General features: G+C 47.0%; 1 protein-coding gene across 5 annotated transcripts; it reads right to left on the bottom strand.

The window, feature by feature from the left end:
• Positions 1 to 3411: 3411 nt before the first annotated feature.
• Positions 3412 to 19677, bottom strand: UPK1B (uroplakin 1B). 5 transcript variants are annotated; one of them, XM_043538695.1, is made up of 10 exons: positions 19525 to 19575; positions 13460 to 13605; positions 13242 to 13369; positions 12496 to 12583; positions 11627 to 11827; positions 9962 to 10036; positions 8415 to 8537; positions 7860 to 8039; positions 5849 to 5932; positions 3412 to 4768 (listed from the first exon to the last, which is right to left on the bottom strand). In XM_043538695.1, the coding sequence occupies exons 4-10, from the start codon at positions 12562 to 12564 to the stop codon at positions 4718 to 4720; spliced, it is 783 nt and encodes a 260-aa protein (XP_043394630.1). In that variant the 5' UTR covers positions 12565 to 12583; positions 13242 to 13369; positions 13460 to 13605; positions 19525 to 19575; the 3' UTR covers positions 3412 to 4717. The 5 variants fall into 5 exon arrangements, with proteins under 5 accessions (XP_043394630.1, XP_043394631.1, XP_043394628.1 ...); XM_043538696.1 differs by having other exon boundaries at positions 13246 to 13369; XM_043538693.1 differs by lacking the exon at positions 13242 to 13369 and having other exon boundaries at positions 19525 to 19578.
• Between the last annotated feature and the right edge of the window lie 2943 nt (positions 19678 to 22620).

The following is a 22620-nucleotide window of genomic DNA, read 5'->3' as shown; positions in this document are numbered from 1 at the left end:
TCCATTGTAATCTCCAGGTCCTTTTCTGCAGAACTGCTGCCGAGCCATTCGATCCCTAGTCTGTAGCGGTGCATGGGATTCTTCTGTCCTAAGTGCAGGACTCTGCACTTGTCCTTGTTAAACCTCTCATGAAGGAAGGGTGCAGACAGGCAAGACCTGAAGAGAAGGAAAAAAACCCAACGAATGATGATGGCTACAGCCTAAAATACACTAAAACCCCCTTCAAAAGCAGTGGGACACGGTTCTTGAATGCGGCAAACATTCATGCTCAGCAATCAGTATTATTCATTTTTGTACCATGAAACATTTTACTTTAAGCACCAAATGCCTGGGCGAGTGTAGCTATTGCTAGGGCCAGGAATGGGCTGCTCGAAGCCTGATTGATTCACTGGCGCATTGAAAGTGGCAGAGACTCGGTCTGGAGCTGCCTCCACCACCTCTGCAATCTCTCCACCAGCCACAGCACCCTAACAAAGGTGCACCCACACTAGCAAAAAAAAAAGTTGGGATTTTATCCCCTTAAACTAACGTGGTAACATCCGAGTGTTTACCTGAACTAACTTCCCTGGGAGAACTACAAACAGCATCGGCAGTACCCGGAGTTCACCTCAGCTGGTAGCTAACGTGGTAAAAACCCTAGTGAAAACTAGGCCTCAGCATCCTGCCCCAGCTCCTTGATGAGTAAAGCCTCTTCCCTAACTAGAGGGGAGGCTACCCATTGCAGGGGGGAGTTCCCATAGGCGGCTGCCTGCCTCCATGAGCAACATTTCAGAGGCTTTTCTTAATTGCTGCTGCAGGTGAGAGGAATTCCGTTACAAGCTGGCTGGCAAATTTTAGATCACACTTTTCCTTGCCAGCCCTGCTGTTGATGCAGGATGGCTCAGGACAATACTAGGATGCAAGGGGCGTGTTGTGCAAGCAGTATAGGATGCTAGGTGTTCAGGCACGTGTGTTGGTTTGGGCAGAGGTAACTGGGCACCACAGCGCTACGTGGTGTCTGGCTGCAGCAGTAGGGCATTGCTTGTAGCTACCCTGTCATGTTGTCCAATAGGTGTCAAAAGCCACTGGCCAGAGGTAGTGTGGGTCAATAACAGGCTGAGGAGGAGAGCGCGTGAGGGCCTAGGTGCAAGCCCCTGCACAAGGAGACAAGAGCATGTGTGAGAATGAAGGTACTTTTCTGAGCGAGGCTACAGGAGAATGATAGCACAAGGGAGGGGGTAGGCGGTGTACATGGAACGAAGGCAAAACTAAACTGTAATGTGACCCAGAGAAACGAGAGCACTCAGGGTCGCTGACACCAAGCATTAAAGAACAAAACCATGCTTTTATAAAATAAACCCACACTAAATGTAGGGTACATTTGGTGCCTGATGTTAAGCCCTGAGGGCACTCTATGTTTCCCAAGCTTTTCTCGACCACGACGAGAGTGGGAAAGGTTATACATAAAATCAGCTTCTTCTCAACACAGTTCCAGGAACTGGGCATATCCGAAAAATAGTCACTATCTCAAGTTGTATGATGAAAGTGACCAGAGGTGGCCCTACAAAAGGTGCTGCTCTGCCTATACACTTGATAGCTGGACATGAAAGTTACAAATGCTCATTTTTGTGTGCAAATGGTGATAAAGATTTGAGCCTCAGAGCCCTTCATCTAGGGAGATTACGCAGCATGTGTGCAGTGAGGACACAGATGCACTTTCATGAGTTTTATTGCCACCTTATCTCAGTTCTACATTACTTATTCACATAGCCAAGCAGGATGGCTATTTCAGAGGTAAGGCAAGACCTACACCAAGCTGGAGTCCAGAATATGGAAAGCTAGGAGGGGCCCTAGATAGCTATTAATTAGCACATGAACCTGTTTGCTGCCATTCCTCATCTCTTGCGCTACCTTGTCTCTACTGCTCTGAGCTTCCCCACCCACTACGGGAATCCTACAATCCCAGTGGGGATCTGCAGCGATTGGAATGAGGACCCTCAAAGCAAGAAAACCAGAAAGAGCTGTGCAGGATTCCTCCGAGCCGGCTTGACAGCATTCTACTGTCACTCCATTCTGCTCTTGCCACCTCAGTAGAACCGCTGTTGTCTCGAAACCGCCGTTCCAGACAGCAGCACTGCTGCCCCTCACAATAGTTGGTGTTTCTCTTAACTCCATAGCACTAGGATCGAGTGATTACGCAGCTATCACATTTGAAAATAATTAAAGGTCGTTTCTGCGCCTCCTGCTTGAAGAGAAAGTTTAAAACGACCAGCAAGTAACCCAGAGGCTCAGGAACCAGAAGGCAAAAATACAAAGAACCCCAACCTGAGATTTTGAAATAATGCTTTAAGCCAGTCCCAACTGGAGTGCTTGGGGGGGAAGCAGTATTGAGACAGCACTAGCCAGTCCTGTCTCACTCCCCATTCACTTACAAAAGGGTTGGATCTGGCATCTGCGCTCCATTCCACTGGTCAGATTAGTTTCAGGGTGTTTTATTCTACCCTCTGGATAGCCCCACCTCACCAACAACTATTAAAGCAGAAGTTCCCTGAGGGAAATATTCTCTCAACCCAGCAATCTAATCCTGTGGTTTTGATGTCATTTTTTGCAAGCCACTTCTTCAGAGACATCAGTACAGAGGAGGCTGTGCAGACCATCATCCAGGCATTGATGGCAGAGCTCCTGGGGCAGCCTAAAACCAAGTAAGATCACAGAATCTCATGCTGAAGTGGGTATGTTACAAAAACAGGTGTTAATTCATGTTTGTGAAGGGCTGGTTGTCACACCAGAGGTGTGTTTGGAGAGAGTGGAGAAGCTGCATGTGTGTGCATGCTCACATAAAAATGATACACTGATTTCTACTCTCCTGACTCCCCACAGGTATTTTGCCTCTAAATTGACATAAAAAGCTACAACTCTTTGCTGTTGCTACCCTGAGTTAGGGGTCACTGGTTCCCATGTGTCTTGTAGCACCTAAAACTAAACTTGTAGTGTCAAGAGAAGTCTAAGCAAGAGGACCATCAAGAGGACCATCCAAGTCAACCCTGGGAGAGTATTTGGGACTAAACACTGGATTGTAGTGATGCTTTAGAGTCCATAGTCTTGAAGGAGGCAGCCACCCCATCATCAAGGCAGCCTGCCTTCTGTTAGGTTCCCCCCCACCCTCCACCTCTGCCCCCAAATGCCACCATGGGTCAGTGACCCACTTCTAATCTAAGAATTCTATTCCCACAGCCCTTTGATTAGACTGGCAAGTCGGTTCAGTGCCAGATTTTTCCACAGCACAACATTCTAGATGCACAGACAGTAGCAACTCAGTACCTGCGAGAAGTTTGGAGCCACCAGCTTTTTGAACCCAGCACTGTCCAACATTCAGATGTCTGGAGGCAGCTGGTGGAGCCTCCATTTACTCAAGATCCTTGACAGTGAGAATTTGAAACTCAGCTTTTTTTATTAAAGATTTGGAGAATATACAGAAACACTGGAACAATCAGGGCAGCTGGCAGGTTCTTAGGGGCTGACCCCCGACACTTAAACAGATTTCAGATAAAACATTCTGTACAAGGAGCAAGCGTCACACAATGCACGTAACTTACAAGACATTCATTAGGAATTACACCAGACCCGTTTAAGTCTGACTTAGGTCAATAGTTGCCTGCTTAACTGGGAGTTTTAACTGCTTATGCTAGGACAGAACTGGGGTTCAGTGAGGTTGTAGAAGAACATATGAGTAAGAATTAATAGTTGTCCTTGAACGCAAATTACTCTACTTGATCAAGGGGGCTCAATTCTATGCCTTGAGTTAGCTGGAGGTGGAAAGTGGAGTAGGCTGGTAGGGATGGGAAAGGAGGAATATTTTGTCCTGTTAATACATCAGAGAACAAAATTGCATATCCAAGCCCTGCCCCCCAAGATCTCCAAGGAGCTGTGAAAAAACTGTTGAGTCAGTTTTGAGGTGGTAAAACATTGCATGCGTTGGCACCATTTCAGAGAGATGGGGGTCCTATAGTTTATCAATGATAAACACCAGAGGTAGGCTTGAACATAGGAAGCATATTATGATGCAGTGAACTAGCCCTTGATTTGGGTTGACTAGTAACCTGCTTTTAGCTTTTAAGACTGGGAAGTTAGGTATGGCAGAGGGTAGAAAAGAGAGTCTGCCTCCTTCTTAGAGGACGGATATCTTTAACAGAGGCCAGAACTAAATATGAATGTTAAATAAACTTGGCGATTCCTGCAGTTACATGTCTAATTTTCCTCTTCCTTGCAAGGAGGAAGGCTCTCTGGTGTTGTGACAGCATCTCTCACATATACTATATACACCAACAGCCTTGTGCATCAGATTTGTTCTGGTATCATTTACATTAGCCCTAGTTTAAAGAAATTGTTTTCTGGAGCAAGTACATTTATGGGCCATTTCCCTTTTCAAGGCCATCTCTGGAATGATCAGAGCATCTCTCAGACTCAAGTAGTCTTCAGAACAGTGAAGGATTTGGGTCAGTTAATAGGCATAAAAGCTACAGAACTCCAGTGAGGCTAAAAGAAGGCATGTTCTTTCTTGGAAGGATCAGCTCAGTGTACCAGTCTGTCTGGTTTTCAGGGAGACGGAGGGTGGGATGATAATGGGGGCACTGGGAGAGCCTCAAATCCTCCATAGCACAAGAGGAATAGTACAGATGAACGAATGCAGTTTCATGCACCAAGACTTCAGAGGGGTTGTTGGGAGGCCACTGGATCCTCAGTATTCAATTCTGCTCCAGTAGAACATGGTGCAGATAAGAACCCAGAACTATAAAGAAAAAAATCGCCGTTAGATAATGAAGAAAGCAGATTTAACAACCAAAAAAAAAAAAACCACCACACCACACCCCAACAACCCCATTGTCAGATGACATTTCATCCTTTCAGTGGATCAAGTCAGGGGTTTCCATCACCTAATCCACCCCTGGTAGCCACAGAAGGTTGCTGTCTTCACACAGGAGCCAACTCTTCAATACAACAGTTGAGCTGGAGCAGGGCAAGCTGTCTGCAGCCAACAACTCTGCAGTTGAGCATTTTGTTCCACAGCCTATGTATTGATTTCAGTCTAGAGGTTGCTCCTGAACTTTTTGCCATGACTATTTCTTAGGTGCCTCTCTCTCATCACGAATAGCAAATACTTCAAGTCGTGTATTTTTTCTGCTCTCACGACTCAAGCCGAAAGAGCTTTGAAGTGGCCACATGAACACTTCCAGCAAGAGTAATTGACACTTTTCTGTGAACAGGACTTGTGAGCTGCACAAATGCTGGCAAAGAGCAAATAAGAGGAGTGGTGAATACCCAAGTGAACATCTGTTTGCATTGACAGCAGCAACACTGGCAACATTCATCACCTACCTGTAGGCTAAGGTTGGGGAGATCATACTTATTAGCACACTTAACTACTTTCACTTTGTGGGCCATGGGATCAGTCCACTGACAGAGGCTTTTGATTTGCAGAGTTAAGAGTTAGCTATACAGTACAGAGATTTTATTCTGAACATCAGCAGGGTGCACTTATGGGGATTAGGCACAGTTGCCATTAATTTCTCAGCATGTGGAGGTCAGATCAGAACTGATGATCTTCAGAACACAGCCTTACTTAATGGAACAGAGCTAAAGCAGCTTAATCTGGAGACAGTCCTTCAAGACAGCCCACATCCTTTACCCTCCCCACCCCCAAGTGTGTTTCCAACTCAGAATGGCCCTACAGTTGGATGGGGAGCTGCTTGTTCTCCAGGGATCAGTCCTTCCACCAGTGCCAATCCCCATTTCCCCTCAGGTTGAATAGAGGCGGGGGGCTGGGGGGGGGGGGGGAGGGGGGGAAGAAGAGCAGATATTAAGTACTCACAGTCCAGCAGAGAATGGCAAAGCCAAACCAGGCAACACCCCAAGCATGTCTGTTCATTGGACCAGAGATAATGTCATAGCAACCCTGTGGGAACAGAGCCAATAAGCAGCAAATCAAGACCAGAGTGTGAGCTTTGAGCAACCATGTTACAAGCTCAGATCTCTCTTGGAGTGAGGTGCGGTTCTCATTCTCCAGGAACCACAAGCACACTGAACTAGCTAGTTTGCATGACATTAACAAGTCAGCTAGAACATGCTTTGGTTGCAATGCAAACATCATTGTCAGAATGTTCAACTTGGTCTTAGGAGATAGGCTGGGATGCCAACTGTGAGCTATGGCTCTGCCAACTCCCTGATAGAAGAGGAAGAAATAGATCCAGATTATGGCTTTATATTCCCTCTAGAAACAGATCCTCTCAAATACTTCAGGCCAACTTACTGTATTAATTATGCCTTTCACTCCAAATCACCAGGAGAACATGAGCTTGCCAGTGGGAATACAGCTGAAGATGACAAACCTCTGCTAAATTGCTAGAAGCTACGGTCACCTGAACTTCCCCATAACCCCCATCTCCAAGCATGCATCTTACATGCAGTTAGCAGTCTCTCCCGGTGAGCAGGCTGCTCCACTGACTGGATTCTGACATTCTGGCTGCCCACCCCACTCCCAAAAAATTGAGCAAGGTACAGTTTACCATGCACTGCACCACGGCAGGTTGCTAGCATTTGGGAAAGGCACCAAAGAACCAACAGTCTCTTAAGCCACAGACGTTGGCGACAGCTTCCCACATGGTGCCCAATCAACATGGCTTTGTCCCTTCCCACCTCTAGAATGGGGTCCTTTGGGTAGGTTAAGAGAGTTTAGTCACCACATATGGGATATCAGTCACCATTCAAATGACTGGTGCTCAGCCAACACTGGCTACTATGCCAACCCTCTTGGTCATGAAGCCAGCCACCCTTTGGGTACTCTTGTCCTGGGCTGGCATCTTGGACCAGTTCCACTGGGACAGCGCCCCTCTATTGTCTCCTGTATCTAGGGCCCTACCAAATTAATGGTCCATTTTGGTCAATTTGATGGTCAAATATTTTAAAAGTTGCAAATTTCATGATTTCAGCAATTTCAGTCGGAAATTTCACAGAGTTGTTATTGTGGGGGTCCTGACCCAAAAAGGAGTTGTGGGGAACGGGGGTCTCAAGGTTATCGTAGGGGGGTTGCGGTACTGCTACCCTTACTTCTGCACCGCTACTGATGGCAGTGCTGCCTTCAGAGCTGGGCAGCTGGAGAGTGGCGGATGCTGGCAGGGAGCCCAGCTCTGAAGGCAGAACCGCTGCCAGCAGCAGCGCAGAAGTAAGGATGGCATGGGATGGGATTGCTACCTTTACCTCCACACTGCTGCTCTCCAGCTGCCCAGCTCTGAAGGCAGCGCAGAAGAAAGGGTGGCAATACCATGACCTCCTAAAATAACCTTGTGACCTCCCTGCAACTCCCTTTTGGGTCAGGGCCCCCAACTGGAGATACTCTGGTCTCCCCCGTGAAATCTGTATAATATAGGGTAAAAGCAGACAAAGACCAGATTTCATGGCTGTGAATTTGGTAAGGCCCTACCTATGTCCCAAACATCAGGAATGCTCCTGTACTACTCTGTCCTGGGCCAGTGATGTGGACAGGAAAACTACAGAAGTTTCTCCTCCTCAGAAAGCCTTTGGGAACTAGCAGATCTATCCTGTCCCCCTAGTATGTCATAGGCTTTCAATCCCCATTGTGCTTCAATTGGCATGCTGCCACCCCATCCCCATGAGATAATCCAGTGCTTAATTTCTGCCGGGGCTCAGCCCCGGCAACTCTGGGCTTGGCAGTTCATAGCCCCAGCACCTCTCGGCTTGCTGCATCAGTTATGAATGTAAAAACAATTGCTTAAGCCCTGGCACCTCTTTTCATTACAAATTAAGTTTTGAGATAATCCCACTAGTCAACGAGAACGACAGTAAAAGTGGAGAGAGATTCTTGCCTTATTATTATAGTAGCCGGAGACACCCAGTTTGCAGCCATCCAAGTTGATTGGAATTCCTTGGACATCCATGACACAGCACTGGCGTGGCCAAGGGAACTCTGAGTCACTGTTCCTGCTCCTGAATACAGACATGTAGTTCTGCCAGTCAGAGGGGCCATTCACCCCACAGCACTGATTCTGGATTTGGGAGGGAGAAAAAGAGAGAATATTGAGATCCCCCTGCAACACAGGGATACAAGTATTATACAGGAGCTGATGTCCAGTCCTCAGGTTTCCCCCTCCCACCCACCCCATTCTCCCTCCTTCCCCCAGAACAGTGACTAGCTTGCATCACACCAGGCATAAACAGATTTATAGGAAAAAACATGTTGACAGATATTCCAGGGGCCTGAGGTGTCATCTGATGCACTAGCAGCATTGGGATGCTGGAGGTTAGACAGGGCCACATCTGAAGATTCCAGCCTTCTTTTATTACAGAAAGATTCTAGGGTGAGAAATTCCAGAGCTGTGTAATGTTTAGCTGCTATCTTTAGTTATATGAGCACTGGTCACCTGTAGCATGAGGCGGTCCCATGTCCTGGTGACACCTTCACTCATCCACTTATCATCATTGTTGGCTGGCTCTGGGTTCTGATACTTTTCCAACATTTGCTTCAGGAAGAGATTGGGTGTGAACTACAGGGCAAAGGAGATAAAGAGCACACGTGATGTTATTAGATTCATAGATTCCAAGGCCAGATGGGACCCTTGTGATCTTCTAGTCTGACCTCCTGCAGAACACAGGCCATAGAACTTCCAAAAATAATTCCCAGAGCCAATCTTTCAGAAAAACATTGACTAGCTTCAACTTCCCACCGTTGGATCGTGTTATACCTTTCTCTGCTAGATTGAAGAGCCCATTAAATATTTGTTCTCCATATAGATACTTCTAGAATGTAATCTAGTCATCCTTTAACCTTTTCTTTGTTAAGCTAAATAGACTGAGCTCCTTGAATCTATCACTATAAAACCATGTTTTCTAATCCTTAAATCATTCTCTTGGCTCTTTTCTCTGAGTCCTCTCCAATTTATCAACATCCTTCTTGAATTGTGGGCACCGGAACTGCACACAGTTCCAGTGGTCACACCAGTGCCAAATACAGAGGTAAAATAACCTTTCTACTCCTACTTGCCATGCCCCTGTTTATGCACTCCAGGACAGCATTAGCCCTTTTAGTCAGAGTCACACTCGGAGCCCATGTCCAGCTGATCATCCACCGTTACCTACAAATCCTTCTCAGATCCCCTGCTTCCCAGGTTAGAGTCCTCCATCCTGTACGTATGGCCTATATTCTTTGTTCCTCAATAGATACATTTAGCCATATTAAAACTCATTGTCTGCTTGTGCCCATGTTATTAGATGCCTTTCTGAATTGAGTAGGTTTTCTGCTTCATTAGGAGTAGAGAACCAGCAAACACAGTTTTGGACAACCAGGTTAGTTTGGAAGTCTTCCTCCTCCAACCGGAGATACTAGGAGTTAGAGAACAGGACTCTGGGAGCATCAGAAAACCCACAGATTCCAGAGTCTGACAGCTGAACATGTCCTCAGAAGGGTTTGCCTGGGAGGAGGCAAGGGAAGAAGCTGTCTGTTAGTGTCTGGAGGTTTGTTTGGAGTTAAGCACAGCACATACAACTTTTTCCAACAGCTGTAAGAACCTACATGGGTCTCTCCCCTACACTAGTAATGCTCAAATGGTAGAACCAGAGGTCTTCCATCATTAAACACCTACAATAGCATTGTCAATCTGCATCTGAAAAACCTGTCAAGGTTCAGTAGCCTCAGTTAATGGACAGACTCAGTTTGCATAAAGAAAGTCTTATTTCCTTGACCCCAAGTTATGGAATTACACATGCCCCTAGGAGACTAGACCCTCTCTTCAGTGGTTCAGCAGTATCCATTACTGTCCAGTCTCTAGCCAGCCCTCCCCAGGTTTCCACTCTGCCCTAGCTGCATTGTATGCTTAGAGCTTTGGCATTCTGTGGACATGTTCACAGAACATGTGGACACCCTGCCTCCATCCCACTCTTGAGAGAACATGCATGGGAAACCACCACTCACAAAATCTCGATGAGTTGCTGCTGTGATGCAAGAAGCCACTTCAAATCCATATGTGACCAACATCAGAATGATATACTGCAAAAGAATCAGAGCAGAAGGTACAGTTAGCTCTCCAACCTGGGTCTATTCTCAGAACATGCTGCATTTCAAAGTGTGGTGTTACAAGATCAGGTTCAAGGCGTTTTGGAGCAGGGTTCCTTCCCCATCCGACACGGTGAGCACTAACCTCCACCCATACCCTACCTGAACAACCCTGAGACTCAAAATTAAGTTCCTCCACCTTGAGAGTCCCATTCATCCAAGTTCTACCCTGTCATTAACAGATACATTCCATAATCTGGATTTAAGGGAAGCCCTGTCATTAGTTCGTGATTGCCTTATCCCCTGGACCATAAGGGTTCATATTCTCATTTTATTTGTATTCTGCCTAATGGCACGCCGACTGTCAATAGAGGTGTCTTCTTCTTAGGAAGCAGCTACATTCTTTGCCACACTGATATCTTAAGAGTGCAAATTTGAGGTTCATTTCAGGGTGTAGAAACTTCGTTATCAGTCTTAATTTGTTTCACAGAATTTCTGGATTGCTCTTTACGCTGTAGGCACAGACCAGACTTCTCTATGCTGCCTCTTTATTAGAGCTTCTGAAGAAGTAGATAAGAAGCTGCATAATGATCTGTTGACTAAGCATCTGAACACCATTTTAGCATTGGCCATGGCTTGTCCAACAACTCCAAGACACCTCCCAACCGTATAGTGATGATGGAAGGCAAAGTTCCCTCACAGCAGTGATTCAGTCTTACTTTGATGAAGTTCAGTAGCCTAGGTAGAGGTATCAATATTTTATGCCCCCAGCAGCAAAGAAATGAGGACCCAAGCTTGTGTGGTCAATAGGAATTTACGCTGTATGACCATGGCAAATACGTTGTTCAGGATTCTGCTGGAGACTTGGAAACCAATCAAGGCATTTGTACCACACCTGTAGCCACATGCTGCCTGTATTAAGGTATCCCCAGGAATGATGTGTGACTATATGGTCTAAAACCCCAGACAACTTTAATACAGCTACAGTCCTTGCACTGCAGTGTTTGCCTCCTCTGGACCTGGGGACTGGCACTACAACCTACCACAAGACTACCGTTTTGATTCCTCTGCCCCCAGCTTCTCTCTCAAACCAACCCAGATAATGGGGGAAGGGAAGCCTGTTGTGATATGAACCCCCTACTGGGCTCAGTTCAGTTAATAAGGAGCCATTTCCCTCCTTTTCCCTATTGGCAGATTATTCTCCCCCTCCTCCCCCAATAAAACAAAGCTGAGGTAGCAAGTGCCAACTTGTTCTGAAGGGGACAAAGTTCAGTCCTCCTGGTCAGTTGGGGTCATGGGTTAGAGTTGTGGCTCAGTTACCATGGAAATAGTCTCCCACACTCATGTCCCTCTTCCTGGTACAGATTCCATTTGTTCCTGGACAATGCGACTGTCCTAGGTGTCAAAGAGGAAGTGGGTGGCCCTTTAGGCACATTTGGCCCTAATGCTATTTAAGGCTGAAAAATTACAACTCAAATCTTGAAGTTAGCAGTGCTCAACAGCTGTTGAGCACAAGGAGCAGAAGACTGGGATAACATGATCTTAGTCTGTTAACGACCTGTGGACTAATATCACTCCACTTACCACCAGCAGCATTGTGCGGTGTGACTTAATGACTCCAATGATGCCCAGGACAGACAGATTAAAGAGAGCAAAGCCAACGAAGATGCCAATCCAGGCTGCACCGTAGATGTCATCATTATTAGTGGCTTCCAGCAGAGGGTACAGAGTCTGCTGATCCGACACGAAGAAGATGCACTCTGCCGTCAGTGCAATGCCACACATCTGAGAACCAGAAGTCAGACTCCCATCAGGTCAGCCCAAAGCAGTACCACAGCTACGTCCAAGGAGAGCTTCTATTAATCACATTCCTCTTCCTGCCCCACACACAAGGCACAAACTTCCCAGCGAGACCACTCCCTCCCCACAGGCCCACAATCCATTGCATTCTGTCCTCTCATGAGAATTGTAAGCATAAAACTCACTGAGCATGGGCCCTCTCTCTTCCCCAGACCAGCACAGCTCATATCAACTGGGCTGGTCTTAAAACAAGATTTGGAGCATTCCTTTAAGAATGGCATTAACATAACCCTTCCCGTCATTGTGGGAAGGAGCTGGGCGGGAAAGAGGAGTTCAGGAACCAGGGCTCTTCCCTCCAGAGCCCCCGGCACAAAAACTTGTTCTTCTAGATGTGCTACTGCTGCCCCTACTTCCTACCAGTCCATGTACCCTCACCCTCCATCCCTTACTGAATTCGTTTGCTTGCACGACTCAACCTGGACCTTGACCTCTCACCTAGCGTTGCATTTATTTTATTTAGACTGAAGTGGTAACATGAAGAATGACCCCATTGCTGGGCCAAGCCTTTTATTACAGTGCATCTGATGAGGAGTGATGAGCCCCTGAAGAAACCATCTCTCCACCCTTGCCCCTCACAGCCCCAGATCACTTACCCCAATAATCACATTGCCGAGAATTAGTAGGCCTTGGAAAAAGCGCACTCCATTATCGCCTTTTGCCATCTTCAGCTCCTCATGCAACCTGAAAGGCAGAGAAAAGTGTTCAGGACACACAGGTCTCACCGGTTTATTCTAGAAATGGACGTTATCCTTGAGGAAAACTCCCCCCCCCCCCCCACTTCTTCACAGGCTTCCAGTTTTAGAAGGGAAGGGTCAGTGCTGGTAAGAGAGTTTTCCTGTTGGATGGCTGGGGGAGCCCAGACTACTAAGTGGCAGGGAGATCAGCAATATTTGTATGGATGCTGGAGATGGTTTGAGCCTTGCCTACACTAGGAGTTTTACCCACCAGCTGGCAGCACTACAGTGCGAACCTGTAGTATAAGCACTATTATACTGATGCAGCTCCATCATGGCTACAGTCCCTGTGTATACCATGGAAGACAAGGCAAAGGGGAGTTAAATAGTTGGATGTACCCTACACACTTCTTCACTGAAGAGGTCTGCTCCATCCCAGACAGCTATTCACCCTGTAACCTCTTCCCCCCCATTGCACTAGGTGAGCCACAGTTTTGTGGTGGCCATTTCCGCTTTGTCGTAAACACCAAGCATGCTCATTTTCCTATAGAGCTTCAGGTCCAGGTCTGAGATATCTGGTCCATTTGCATGCCAGCAAATCACAGCAGTCTAGTCTAGAGCTTTGGTCTATAGCTAGTATATACTTCTTTCTTCCCAACTCATACCTACTGGTGAGATCATGGGCTCCTTCTCCAACTGTGTACTTCAGGCTATGGCTTCTGTCTCTGAAGCAGTGCTGCTTCCTTTGGTTTCCACAGCAGACAACCTGAGGCAAATCTTACCCAGTGTCTTTCTAGTGAGAGACACACCCAGGTTGGGAACTGAAGCTACCCTAAAGCTCTCCTTACAGAGAGGGGGTGAGGGAGGAAGTTGAGCCACTCACAGCTGGAACATGGGATACTAGCAGAGTAGCATTCCAGCTACATTGTCGAAAATGCTCCCCCCTACTTTCTAGTCCCAGGCACTCCACATGGAATTCACTCTCCTCCAGTGAGCTGCATGAATACACCCTCCACGGGGTCAAGAACCCTGGAAAAAAAGACAAACCCAGATTCTTGATCTGATGGGAAGGTGATGAAAACCCCTCCTCCAAGAGGGACTGAGTGGAAAAAAACCAGCTGTGATTGTGGGGAGCTGCACAAAACCTGAGCTGTCAACAGAAGCCTAAATTAGGCCTCATCTGTACCAGCTTCTATATCAAGGGGACAGTGGAACGATTACGAGCTGATAAGGTAACAAGTCTGCTTCTGGAATGTCTACACTAGCAACTTCCTATTCAAGTTTCCGTACTGTTGCAAACCCCCGAGGGAAATTTTAGTAACGTTAGTATAGACAAAGCCATATGGTCAACTATTAGAGGGATGCAACATTACCCTGCACAGGAAAAGGTGAGCTGAGAAGAAATGTGCACCTGATGATCTCTTCCTCTTTACTAAGCCCTGGTCTCCCTTCCCACAGACTTCCTTAGGTCCTCTGAACTGCAGTGGGGCAACCAACACCAGAGAACTTCCTGTGGCTTGGACAAAGCATGGAGACACCAGTAGAAAGAAGAGTTACCTAAGCTTCCATTACTTCCCTCTCCAACAGCTTTTCTAAGGCTATTCTTACGCAAGTGGCGAAAGACACAACCCCAGCATTCCATGCAGCTGCAGCAGTGGTGGAGTTGCTAGCTCAGAGAGCCCTCGGGCATTTTTACCACTGCTCTAGGGACGCTTCACTTGTAGTCCTACCGTAATGTAATTGGTTCGTGTAGACACCCAAGCACAGTGCTGTAGACCTGCCAACCTCAAATTGGACATAGTTCCTACAGTTTGGTTTAGCCACTGTCTGGTGTATGCACTTGCACATAAGAAAGATGAGGAGTTGTTGGGGAGCCTCAAGCTCCGAGGACAGTAGTTTTAGAAGAGCCTCACACAGCCCCTTAGCCAGCCGCCTGTCAGGAGACAGCATGGAAGGGAAGGAAATCATCCCTACTAGAACCTGAACAGAGCTCTGCACGCTTCATAGGAAAGAGCAGGTTCTAAGCTCAAAGGAGGCTTTTTCTGGACTAGATTGTTGTGGGTCAGGGCTGCTCTGGGGCATAGGTTGGACACTAGGTGCTAGGCCCAGATAGGGGCTTAAGTGTTGCAATTCTCAATGTTGCAGCACTGAAAGTTTAGGTCTCCTGCCACCAAGTGGTATCCCTAAGTCCTGGAGCAGGTACCCAGGCTCCCTGTACAATGGATAGGGATTCCTTAGGAGCCTCTCTCTATTTTAAGGATCCACAAAAGCAGCAGGGCTGAGCAGGGCACCACCTAAGCTAGCCAATGGGAAATGCTGAGGAGAGGGGTGTGGCCTAAACCTCACCCTTCTCAGGGAGTAAGGCACCCAGCCTGGGCCTGGGAGGGAAGCACCTTTCTCTGCTAGGGATCCTCAGATGTGGGGTCAGGTGCCAAAGATGCTTTTTGGAAGAAACTGGGCAGGGGCGGAGGGATGTTTGTGGCAGCTGCCCCCTTATAAGCTTTAGCCCAGTGGTTAGAGCACTCACCCAGGATGTGGGGAAAACAGGTTCAAGTCCCCCCTCTGCCTGAAGAGGTGTTCAAACTGGGGTCTCCCACCTCTCAGGTGAGCGCTCTAACCACTGAGCTGTGGGATATTCTGATGTCCGGGCTCCCTCAGTCTCTCCTGTTGAAGCTGTTCCACTGGGTGTGAAATAAGTATTAGGCCGGAGAGGGAGTGCCCTAACCACTTGCCCTGAAAGGTGGGAAACCCGCGTTCAATTCCCTGCTCCACCTTAGGCAGAGGGGGGAATTAAACATGGGTCTCCCATATTGCCGGGGAGTGCTCTAACCACTGGGCTAACAGTTATAAGAGAAGCTACTTCCTCTCCACCAGCCATGGTGAGTTTAAGGGTGCTCTGAGCACAGCCACTGGGTCAGGTCTGCAGGGGAATGCCTAGTTTGAGGATCTTGGTGTGTCTGAGATAGGCACCTAGACTGAGGGGGCTGGATGCACACTCTCTAGCAGAAACATAGGCAACTTGGAGACTTTAAAGCTGAAAATTCAGGCTCGTGGGTTCCTAAAGGCCCAATAGGGTTAGGCAGCAGCTGAGCAATGGGGTTGAGGATTTCAGTGGTGTCTAAATGTGGGTGTAAAGTGCTTAAGTCGTCATGTGGAACTAGACCCAGGTTATTGCAGACCAGCCAGTTATTTGAGGAATCTTACTTAGGATGTGTCCTCCCAGCCACACCCTCATTCTCCCCCCTCCCCGTGAGCTAAATTCCTTCTGCAAACTTTGGATATGCTGCATGTTCTCAGAGCCTCCTCTGTTGGCCAGATCCTGCCTACCCCAAGCCTGCTACTACTGTGTGCACACGTGCCCAAGAGAGAAGGTCCAGGACTTCTACAGAAAGGAAGGGTCAGCTTTCAAAATACCTGCTTTTGGGAGGAGGGGGTGGCCAGGTGGATGTAGTCATCTAATACATCACCATCCATGTGCCAGTTGCCTAATGACAGATTCCTAGTAACATGGTAGAGCCACCAGCTCTTTACTAGGGAACATGAAATTACAAGGAGAGTAAAGGCTGAATTGAATGAAATAAATGCAGAGACAAAGAAGGGAGAGAACCTTTACAAGAATGTCTTATGATAACAGTAACATGGGGCAGCATTATGCAGTGCATAGAGCACCAGTAGGAGTCAGAAAGCCCTGAGTTCTATCCCCAAGTCCACCACCATCTCCTCGTGTGACACCAAGAAAGTTACTTCCTCAGTTTCCCCATGTTAAAGATGGGAAATAGTACTCCCCTACCTTTGAAGAATGCCTAGTGGAGACTGAAAACCATGCCAGGTGCCATGACAATGGCTGGATCTACTGGGCAACCAAAGAACCTCTCCTCCCAAACAGATGAGCTATGACTGTCCTGGGACTTCACGCGTCTCAAATCAGCCCATTCTAAACACCTCAGAGCAGGGATGTGTTACAAATGAGAGCAACTAGCACAGCACTTGCTACATTAATGCATCTGCAGAGGCAGGAGAAGAAATCCTACATGTTAGCCTTGGTTGAATTGCACATGTGTAAGTGTAGGGAACACCTCAAATCTACATGATCTGGAATAGTAGGAGGGCCTTCTCCTCCCATACCTGACAAAGAGATGGGTGCCAGCAACTCCTGTCTGTTGTCTTTAGTCCAGGGTGTCCAGAGGAGGGGTTAAGTCTTTCATATAAAGCTAGTTTTCATATTGGTTTCCAACCCAATGCAACTGACCTTCAGTCCAATTGAAAGCAGGGGAAAGATAAGGTTTCACATAGGACCAAGTGCTTTACGTATTAGGTCTATATGAAACAGAAGGAAAGCCAGGGGTTGGGTTTCCTCCCTCTCAGGGGAAATCTAGACCCTCAGCTTGAATGGAATTGTTGTCAGTTAAGTCAAATGATAAACTCTTGCTAGATTTCAGAGTAACCACATCAAGAGTATTACAGTTTAGGTATAACTGTTCAGTAGATACCACTTGCAACCCCTTTACTATCCCCCTTTCCACCCCCCCCTTCCCTTGCACCTTATGTTTTTTCTCAGCTGTCCCACCAGCCACCTCCAAAATCTGGGCATGACCCAGTTCCTCTCTCTCACTAGAGCATGTGGGACTAGGTAAGTTAGTCAGATTTCAAGAGTTGCAGCATCACTGCTCTTCAGCAAACTATGGGCAGGTCTGCGCCCCATAAGCTGACCTAGGCATGGGCTTGGCCTATTCTCCCTCCCCCTAAACACAACAGGCTGTGATAGACCCATAAGGCCAGTGGGGGAAGTGGAAAGGATGAACTGAGAACTAAGCCCATTAGTGTTTTGGGTGCCCAAACCAAGCCAGATTTTCAGAGGAACCAAGCAGCCACATCTCTCATCCAGCAGCAGCTCCAGCAAGTCCAGCTCAAGACAGTTTTTTGGCCTTCATTAACACCTGTGTTGGAAGTTGACAATCTGATCTATTCCCCATAAACTTGGCAGTGACATGGATATGGGCACCTGTGCTCAGCACTCTGGGCAACTCTAGCTGAACACCAATACTGACTACTACAGAAGAAACTGGGCATAGAGCCTTGCCTTCAGCAAGAGAGAAAAGTCTTTCATTCTGCAGGTACTGCCACTTAGGTGGGTGTGTGTCACATCTTCTCTTCTTGCCCCACCCCCAACTTGGCCATCACATTAGTGCTCCCCTCAGAAGAGCCACTAGGCTAATGCACTACCAGTTCTCTCCTCAGACACACCCCCTCCCAGTTTCCTGGAGCTGTTCACGCATCACGTTCTTCAGGAGTGTAGTAAGAGGCTAGAGACAAGGGACCCAGTCGTTTTATTGACGCAGTCTCATGCGGGGTTTAACCATCATTTAATCCAAGGTGTCCATTCCAAAAGCGTCAGCAGTGACATTCATTTGAATGAATCTGAATGACATTCAGCGTCATTCATGCACAACCAAACAAACCAAGCCTTTGCAGCAGCAGAAAGGTTCTGTTCACCCACTCAGCACAAACCTGCCTTTAACCGGATTCATTTGAGAGGTGCAAGGACCACACACAAAGCCCAGATTACAGAGTATTTCCCTTCCAGCCTTAGAAAAATGTTTTTACTCATGTGAGGATAATGAGAGACTTCAGCCAAATACCAAGGTGTGTCTCTTAAAGCCATATCTTAGCCTAACCAGGGAGGGTTACTGCATTCTGCCTCCCTCATGCATTCAAAATAAGAGCTCCACCTTGTCTCTCTAATATCCTGGGACCCACACAACTACAACACCACTGCATACAAGACTGGGTGAGGCAATATCTTTCATTGGGCCGATTTTTGTTGGTGAGAGAGACAAGCTTACACAGAGCTCTTCTTTCAGGTCAAGAAGAGCTCTGTGTAAGCTCAAAGCTTGTCCCACTCACCAACAGAAGCTGTAATGTTTTTATTAGACCCGCACTCCCCTGGTCTCTCTAAATTCCCATTCTGAACAGCTGCTAAAGGGTAATTGAGGGCTGACAGGAGTTGAGACAGGTTTTCATTAGACAAAATGACATTTAGTGGAAAAAGCCTGGAGCAACTTGACCAGTGATCTCCAAAATTTAAGATACTAACTAAAGATGAGGGGAGAGAGATATGATCTTATGGATAAGTTTAGCAACCATATAGAATACTTTAAATGTTGTGGATGAAAAACTCTAGAGGAGCAGAGCATTTTACAAGTGTGGGTTTGCCCATAGTAACCTTGCTGTCTTTGAATGACTGTACATACAACAAGCTCCTCCAATAATTTCACCCACCACTGAAACTCTGTCACCTCTGAAATGGAATAGCAGCTTGTTTAACAGCACTCAGACAGAGGTTTAGGAAAGGAAGAGTACCCAGCCAGTTATTTCAGACCACAGTAATAATACAGCCTCACCAAACGAGCCTCAACCAAACTTACTAATTAAGTCTCCTTTAGAGAGAAATTATTTGCTATGAAAGGATGCTTGTTAGAACACTAGAGTGCCTGTTAAATTATCAGGAGTAATCACCTAGGAAATAAAGTTGGGATGAACAATTGTTTTCTTCCCTCCCTTATTAGCTTTATGGAGCCAAGACAGAAGAGGGGTTTCCCCCGCCCCCTTTCTTCTTTCAGAAGAAGAGTAAATGTAGAGCTCACACTTTAGCTGTGAGCCTTACTTCCTGCCCCCCAGATATGTTGGCAACACATAACTCTCCTTTTTTCTAAATGTTAATATCCCTTCAAGAAGCAAATTAAAGGGATAATACAGAGTAGGCAGCCTGCAGGAAGAAAAGATACTTAATAAGCTCTTGCAGTTAATCCCACCCAATTACTAAACACCCACTCACATCTAGTGTTAGAGTACTAAAATAAACCATTAACTATGAAAGCCTCTTTATTTATTGTGTCACACAGCAATAGCTTGAATACCTCATTAAAAGGAATACAGCAATTTACTCACCTTCTTTGTTGTACTGCTATCCCACAGAAACTCAACCACACCTGTAAAGCTAAGCAAGCCCCCTCTCTAGCTCAGCCTGTCTTTAAAGGGCCCTGAGTGCTTGGGAAAAGTGGTTTTGATTGGTGGGGTGTCCAACACATGAGAGGAGCCTGTTTCTAGCCAAACCTGTTCCTGGGTTGGGATGGGAGCAGAAGGTGTCTCTTTGATTCTCTGATTGTACTGGAATGTGGTTGTACTGAAAATACACACACTAAAGTGTTTCCATTATTATAGTCTATTGGGGTGGACAAGTGACTCACTCCTATGAGATCTCTGAACTTTAGAAAGGATGGGTGAATAAGTACATAAATATGCATATTACTGACTGATGAACTGTTGTTTTAATGACTATTCGGTATCTCCAAAGAAAATGCTCGGACTGGAAAGGAGAGAAGGGTTTTTTAACAAATGTCTTCACATAATCCTGTCCTGAAAAAAGGGCGGCGGGGGAAGAAAGAAAAATCCCACCAAATTTGGCTTGTACCCTGCTCTCTTTCTTTATGGTCCATAAAGAAGGCATGAAAGATAGGTGTGTTTGTTCGATCTTTTTTTACATTAGAAATTCAGGTTTTACCTACCCTAGAAGACTCTAAATGCCAGAAGCTGGGAATGAGCGACAGGGAATGGATCACTTGAGGATTACCTGTTCTGTTCATTCCCTCTGGGGCACCTGGCACTGGCCACTGTCGGAAGACAGGATACTGGGCTAGATGGACCTTTGGTCTGACCCAGTAGGGCCGTTCTTAAGTTCTTATGACTCTGTGGATGACTAGAGAACTAGTAGGATTATGACATCACACTTGGGCATTGATTCTGCACTTGCTTAACTTTGCCCATGATGAGTAGTACATAAAGTGCATAAAGTTAAGTATGTGTGGACATAGGTGCCGACTCCATGGGTGCTCTGGGGCTGGAGCACCCACGGGGAAAAATTAGTGGGTGCTCTGCACCCACCGGCAGCCAAGCTCCCCGCCCTACCTCCTCCTCCTCCCCTGAGCATGCTGCGTCCCCACTCCTCCCAGCGCTTGCCGCCGCCAGACAGCTGTAGCAAGCTCCAGGAGGGAGGGGGAAGGAGCGGGAAAGTGGCACGCTCAGGGGAGGAGGTGGGGAAGAGGCGGGGCTGGAGTGGGGATTTGGGGAAGGAGTCAGAATAGGGGCAGGGAGGGGGCAGAGTTGGGGCAGGGACTTTGGGAAAGGGGCTGGAATGGGGGCGGGGCAGGGGTAGAGTCGGGGTGGGGCCAGGGGCAGAGGGGGGTCAAGCATCCACTGGTGCCAGTAGTAGCCGGCGCCTATGTGTGTGGAAGTGTTTGTAGGATCACTGAGGGAGGAAAAGCTGGTTCACTGAGAGGGTTGAGAAGAATTTGAGACAAAGGCTGTCTTTGTTTAAGATTCATAAGCCCCTTCCATTCCACTCCACTCAGTTAGGCTCTGTGAAAGCTCACGATCTACATTTCTGAGATCGCCAGCTACTGGGATGACTGTACTTGACCTTCTTTATATTTTAATGTTAAAAAACAAACGGGGAAAAAAACCTTGGGGATGGGGGTGCATGGGGTCCCAATCTTTCAGGACCCCTTTATGCATCAAAAAGAGCATCAATGGGCACAAACTAAATTTTTGAAAAAATCCTCAGTAAGTCACCTTTAAAGTGCCTTAAGGAATAAGCAAAAAGAAAAGGAGTACTTGTGGCACCTTAGAGACTAACCAATTTATTTGAGCATGAGCTTTCGTGAGCTACAGCTCACTTCATCGGATGTAGCTCATGAAAGCTTATGCTCAAATAAATTGGTTAGTCTCTAAGGTGCCACAAGTACTCCTTTTCTTTTTGCAAATACAGACTAACACGGCTGCTACTCTGAAACCTGTCATTAAGGAATAAGAATTGTGAAAGGTCTGAAAATTCTGGGGGCCACCCCTCCAGATATCTAACCAGGGTCTCTAAAGAACCAAAGAAAAGCCCAGCTCCTCAAGAATGTAGGCCAGGTTTTTCACACAGTCCCTTGCATGCTGGACAGGACTTTAATAGTTTAACCTAGGCTCTGTGGATACCCACCTATTGCTGTGAGGAGAGCCACATGAGATTGTCGCAAGGCCAAGTGAAGAAGTAACCAGCTGTTTCATACAAACACTGCTCTTGTGACACCTGGGGTAGACTGGACAAGGGGGAACTGGGGAAAAGAAAGCGTTAGGGAGAAGTGTCTGTCACTTGCCTTGTTAGGGCAGTGAACTTGTGAGGAGATGGGAGTGTTTGGCTGGGATAACAGTCCCCTAGAGGAATGAGGCAAAGTCTGCACTTCATCAGAGAAAGTTTCCCTGATTAGAGGACACTTTAAGTGGCACTGCGGTCTATGCTGTTACCAAAGAATTCATCGCAAGATTTAAAATATTTACGCTCCCTAGAAGCACAGATTCTAAGCCCAGCTGAGTTGATTCATCTCCCTGGTTCTTCTGTAGTACTGGAGAGAAAAAGAGTGGCATGCAGTTTATTGGTCTGCTCTGCTCTACTGGACATGAAAGATCCCTGGGTTACGGGCATGCATCTTGGCTTCACAGACCTGCCAGGATGTATGTGCAGCAGCCGCTCAATACGGGGGTCCGTTTTTTGGATGCAGTGGTGATAGTTTGCTACAGACCGGGGGGAATGCAGGAGGGACAATAGTGAAGATGGAAGGGAAACGGAAGCCCTGTCTCTTGCCAGAATGAGGCGGAAAGTCTGGCTTGGGAGAGCAGGTGCGGAAAAGGAAAAAGGAGGAGAGGTCAGCATTGTGAAGAGCTGGGGCCAGCCAGTCAGAAGCATGAAGAGAAGCTCTCAAGAAAGTGCTGGTGAATGTTTGTTGCTTGACATAATCCCCAGTCAAGGGCTTGCAGACAGGCTTTAACGTTAATCCTATCTTGAGTTAGAAATGGGGGGAGAGATGGAATTCAGTCCATTGCTGTCACTGTTGTTTGTCTAGTGACAACTTTCTGCCAAACTGGCTTAGCAGGCTGACAGGGGGATGGTTGGGGCAGATCAAGAAAGAATTTTGGTGTCCAAAGGAGGAGCAACAGAACCCTCTT

Source organism: Chelonia mydas, chromosome 1, assembly GCF_015237465.2.
Source record: "Chelonia mydas isolate rCheMyd1 chromosome 1, rCheMyd1.pri.v2, whole genome shotgun sequence".
NCBI lineage: Eukaryota > Metazoa > Chordata > Testudines > Cheloniidae > Chelonia > Chelonia mydas.
This window is presented reverse-complemented; position numbering and strand designations above follow the sequence as displayed.

What these genes read in the sequence shown, in the direction of transcription:
- UPK1B (XM_043538693.1), bottom strand. An exon ending in ACCGCACAATGCTGCTGGTG is followed by an intron (nt 10,037 to 11,626) that starts GTAAGTGGAGTG and finishes ATTCTTTTGCAG; the next exon opens with TATATCATTCTGATGTTGGT. An exon ending in CCGGCTACTATAATAATAAG is followed by an intron (nt 5,933 to 7,859) that starts GCAAGAATCTCT and finishes CTGTTCCCACAG; the next exon opens with GGTTGCTATGACATTATCTC.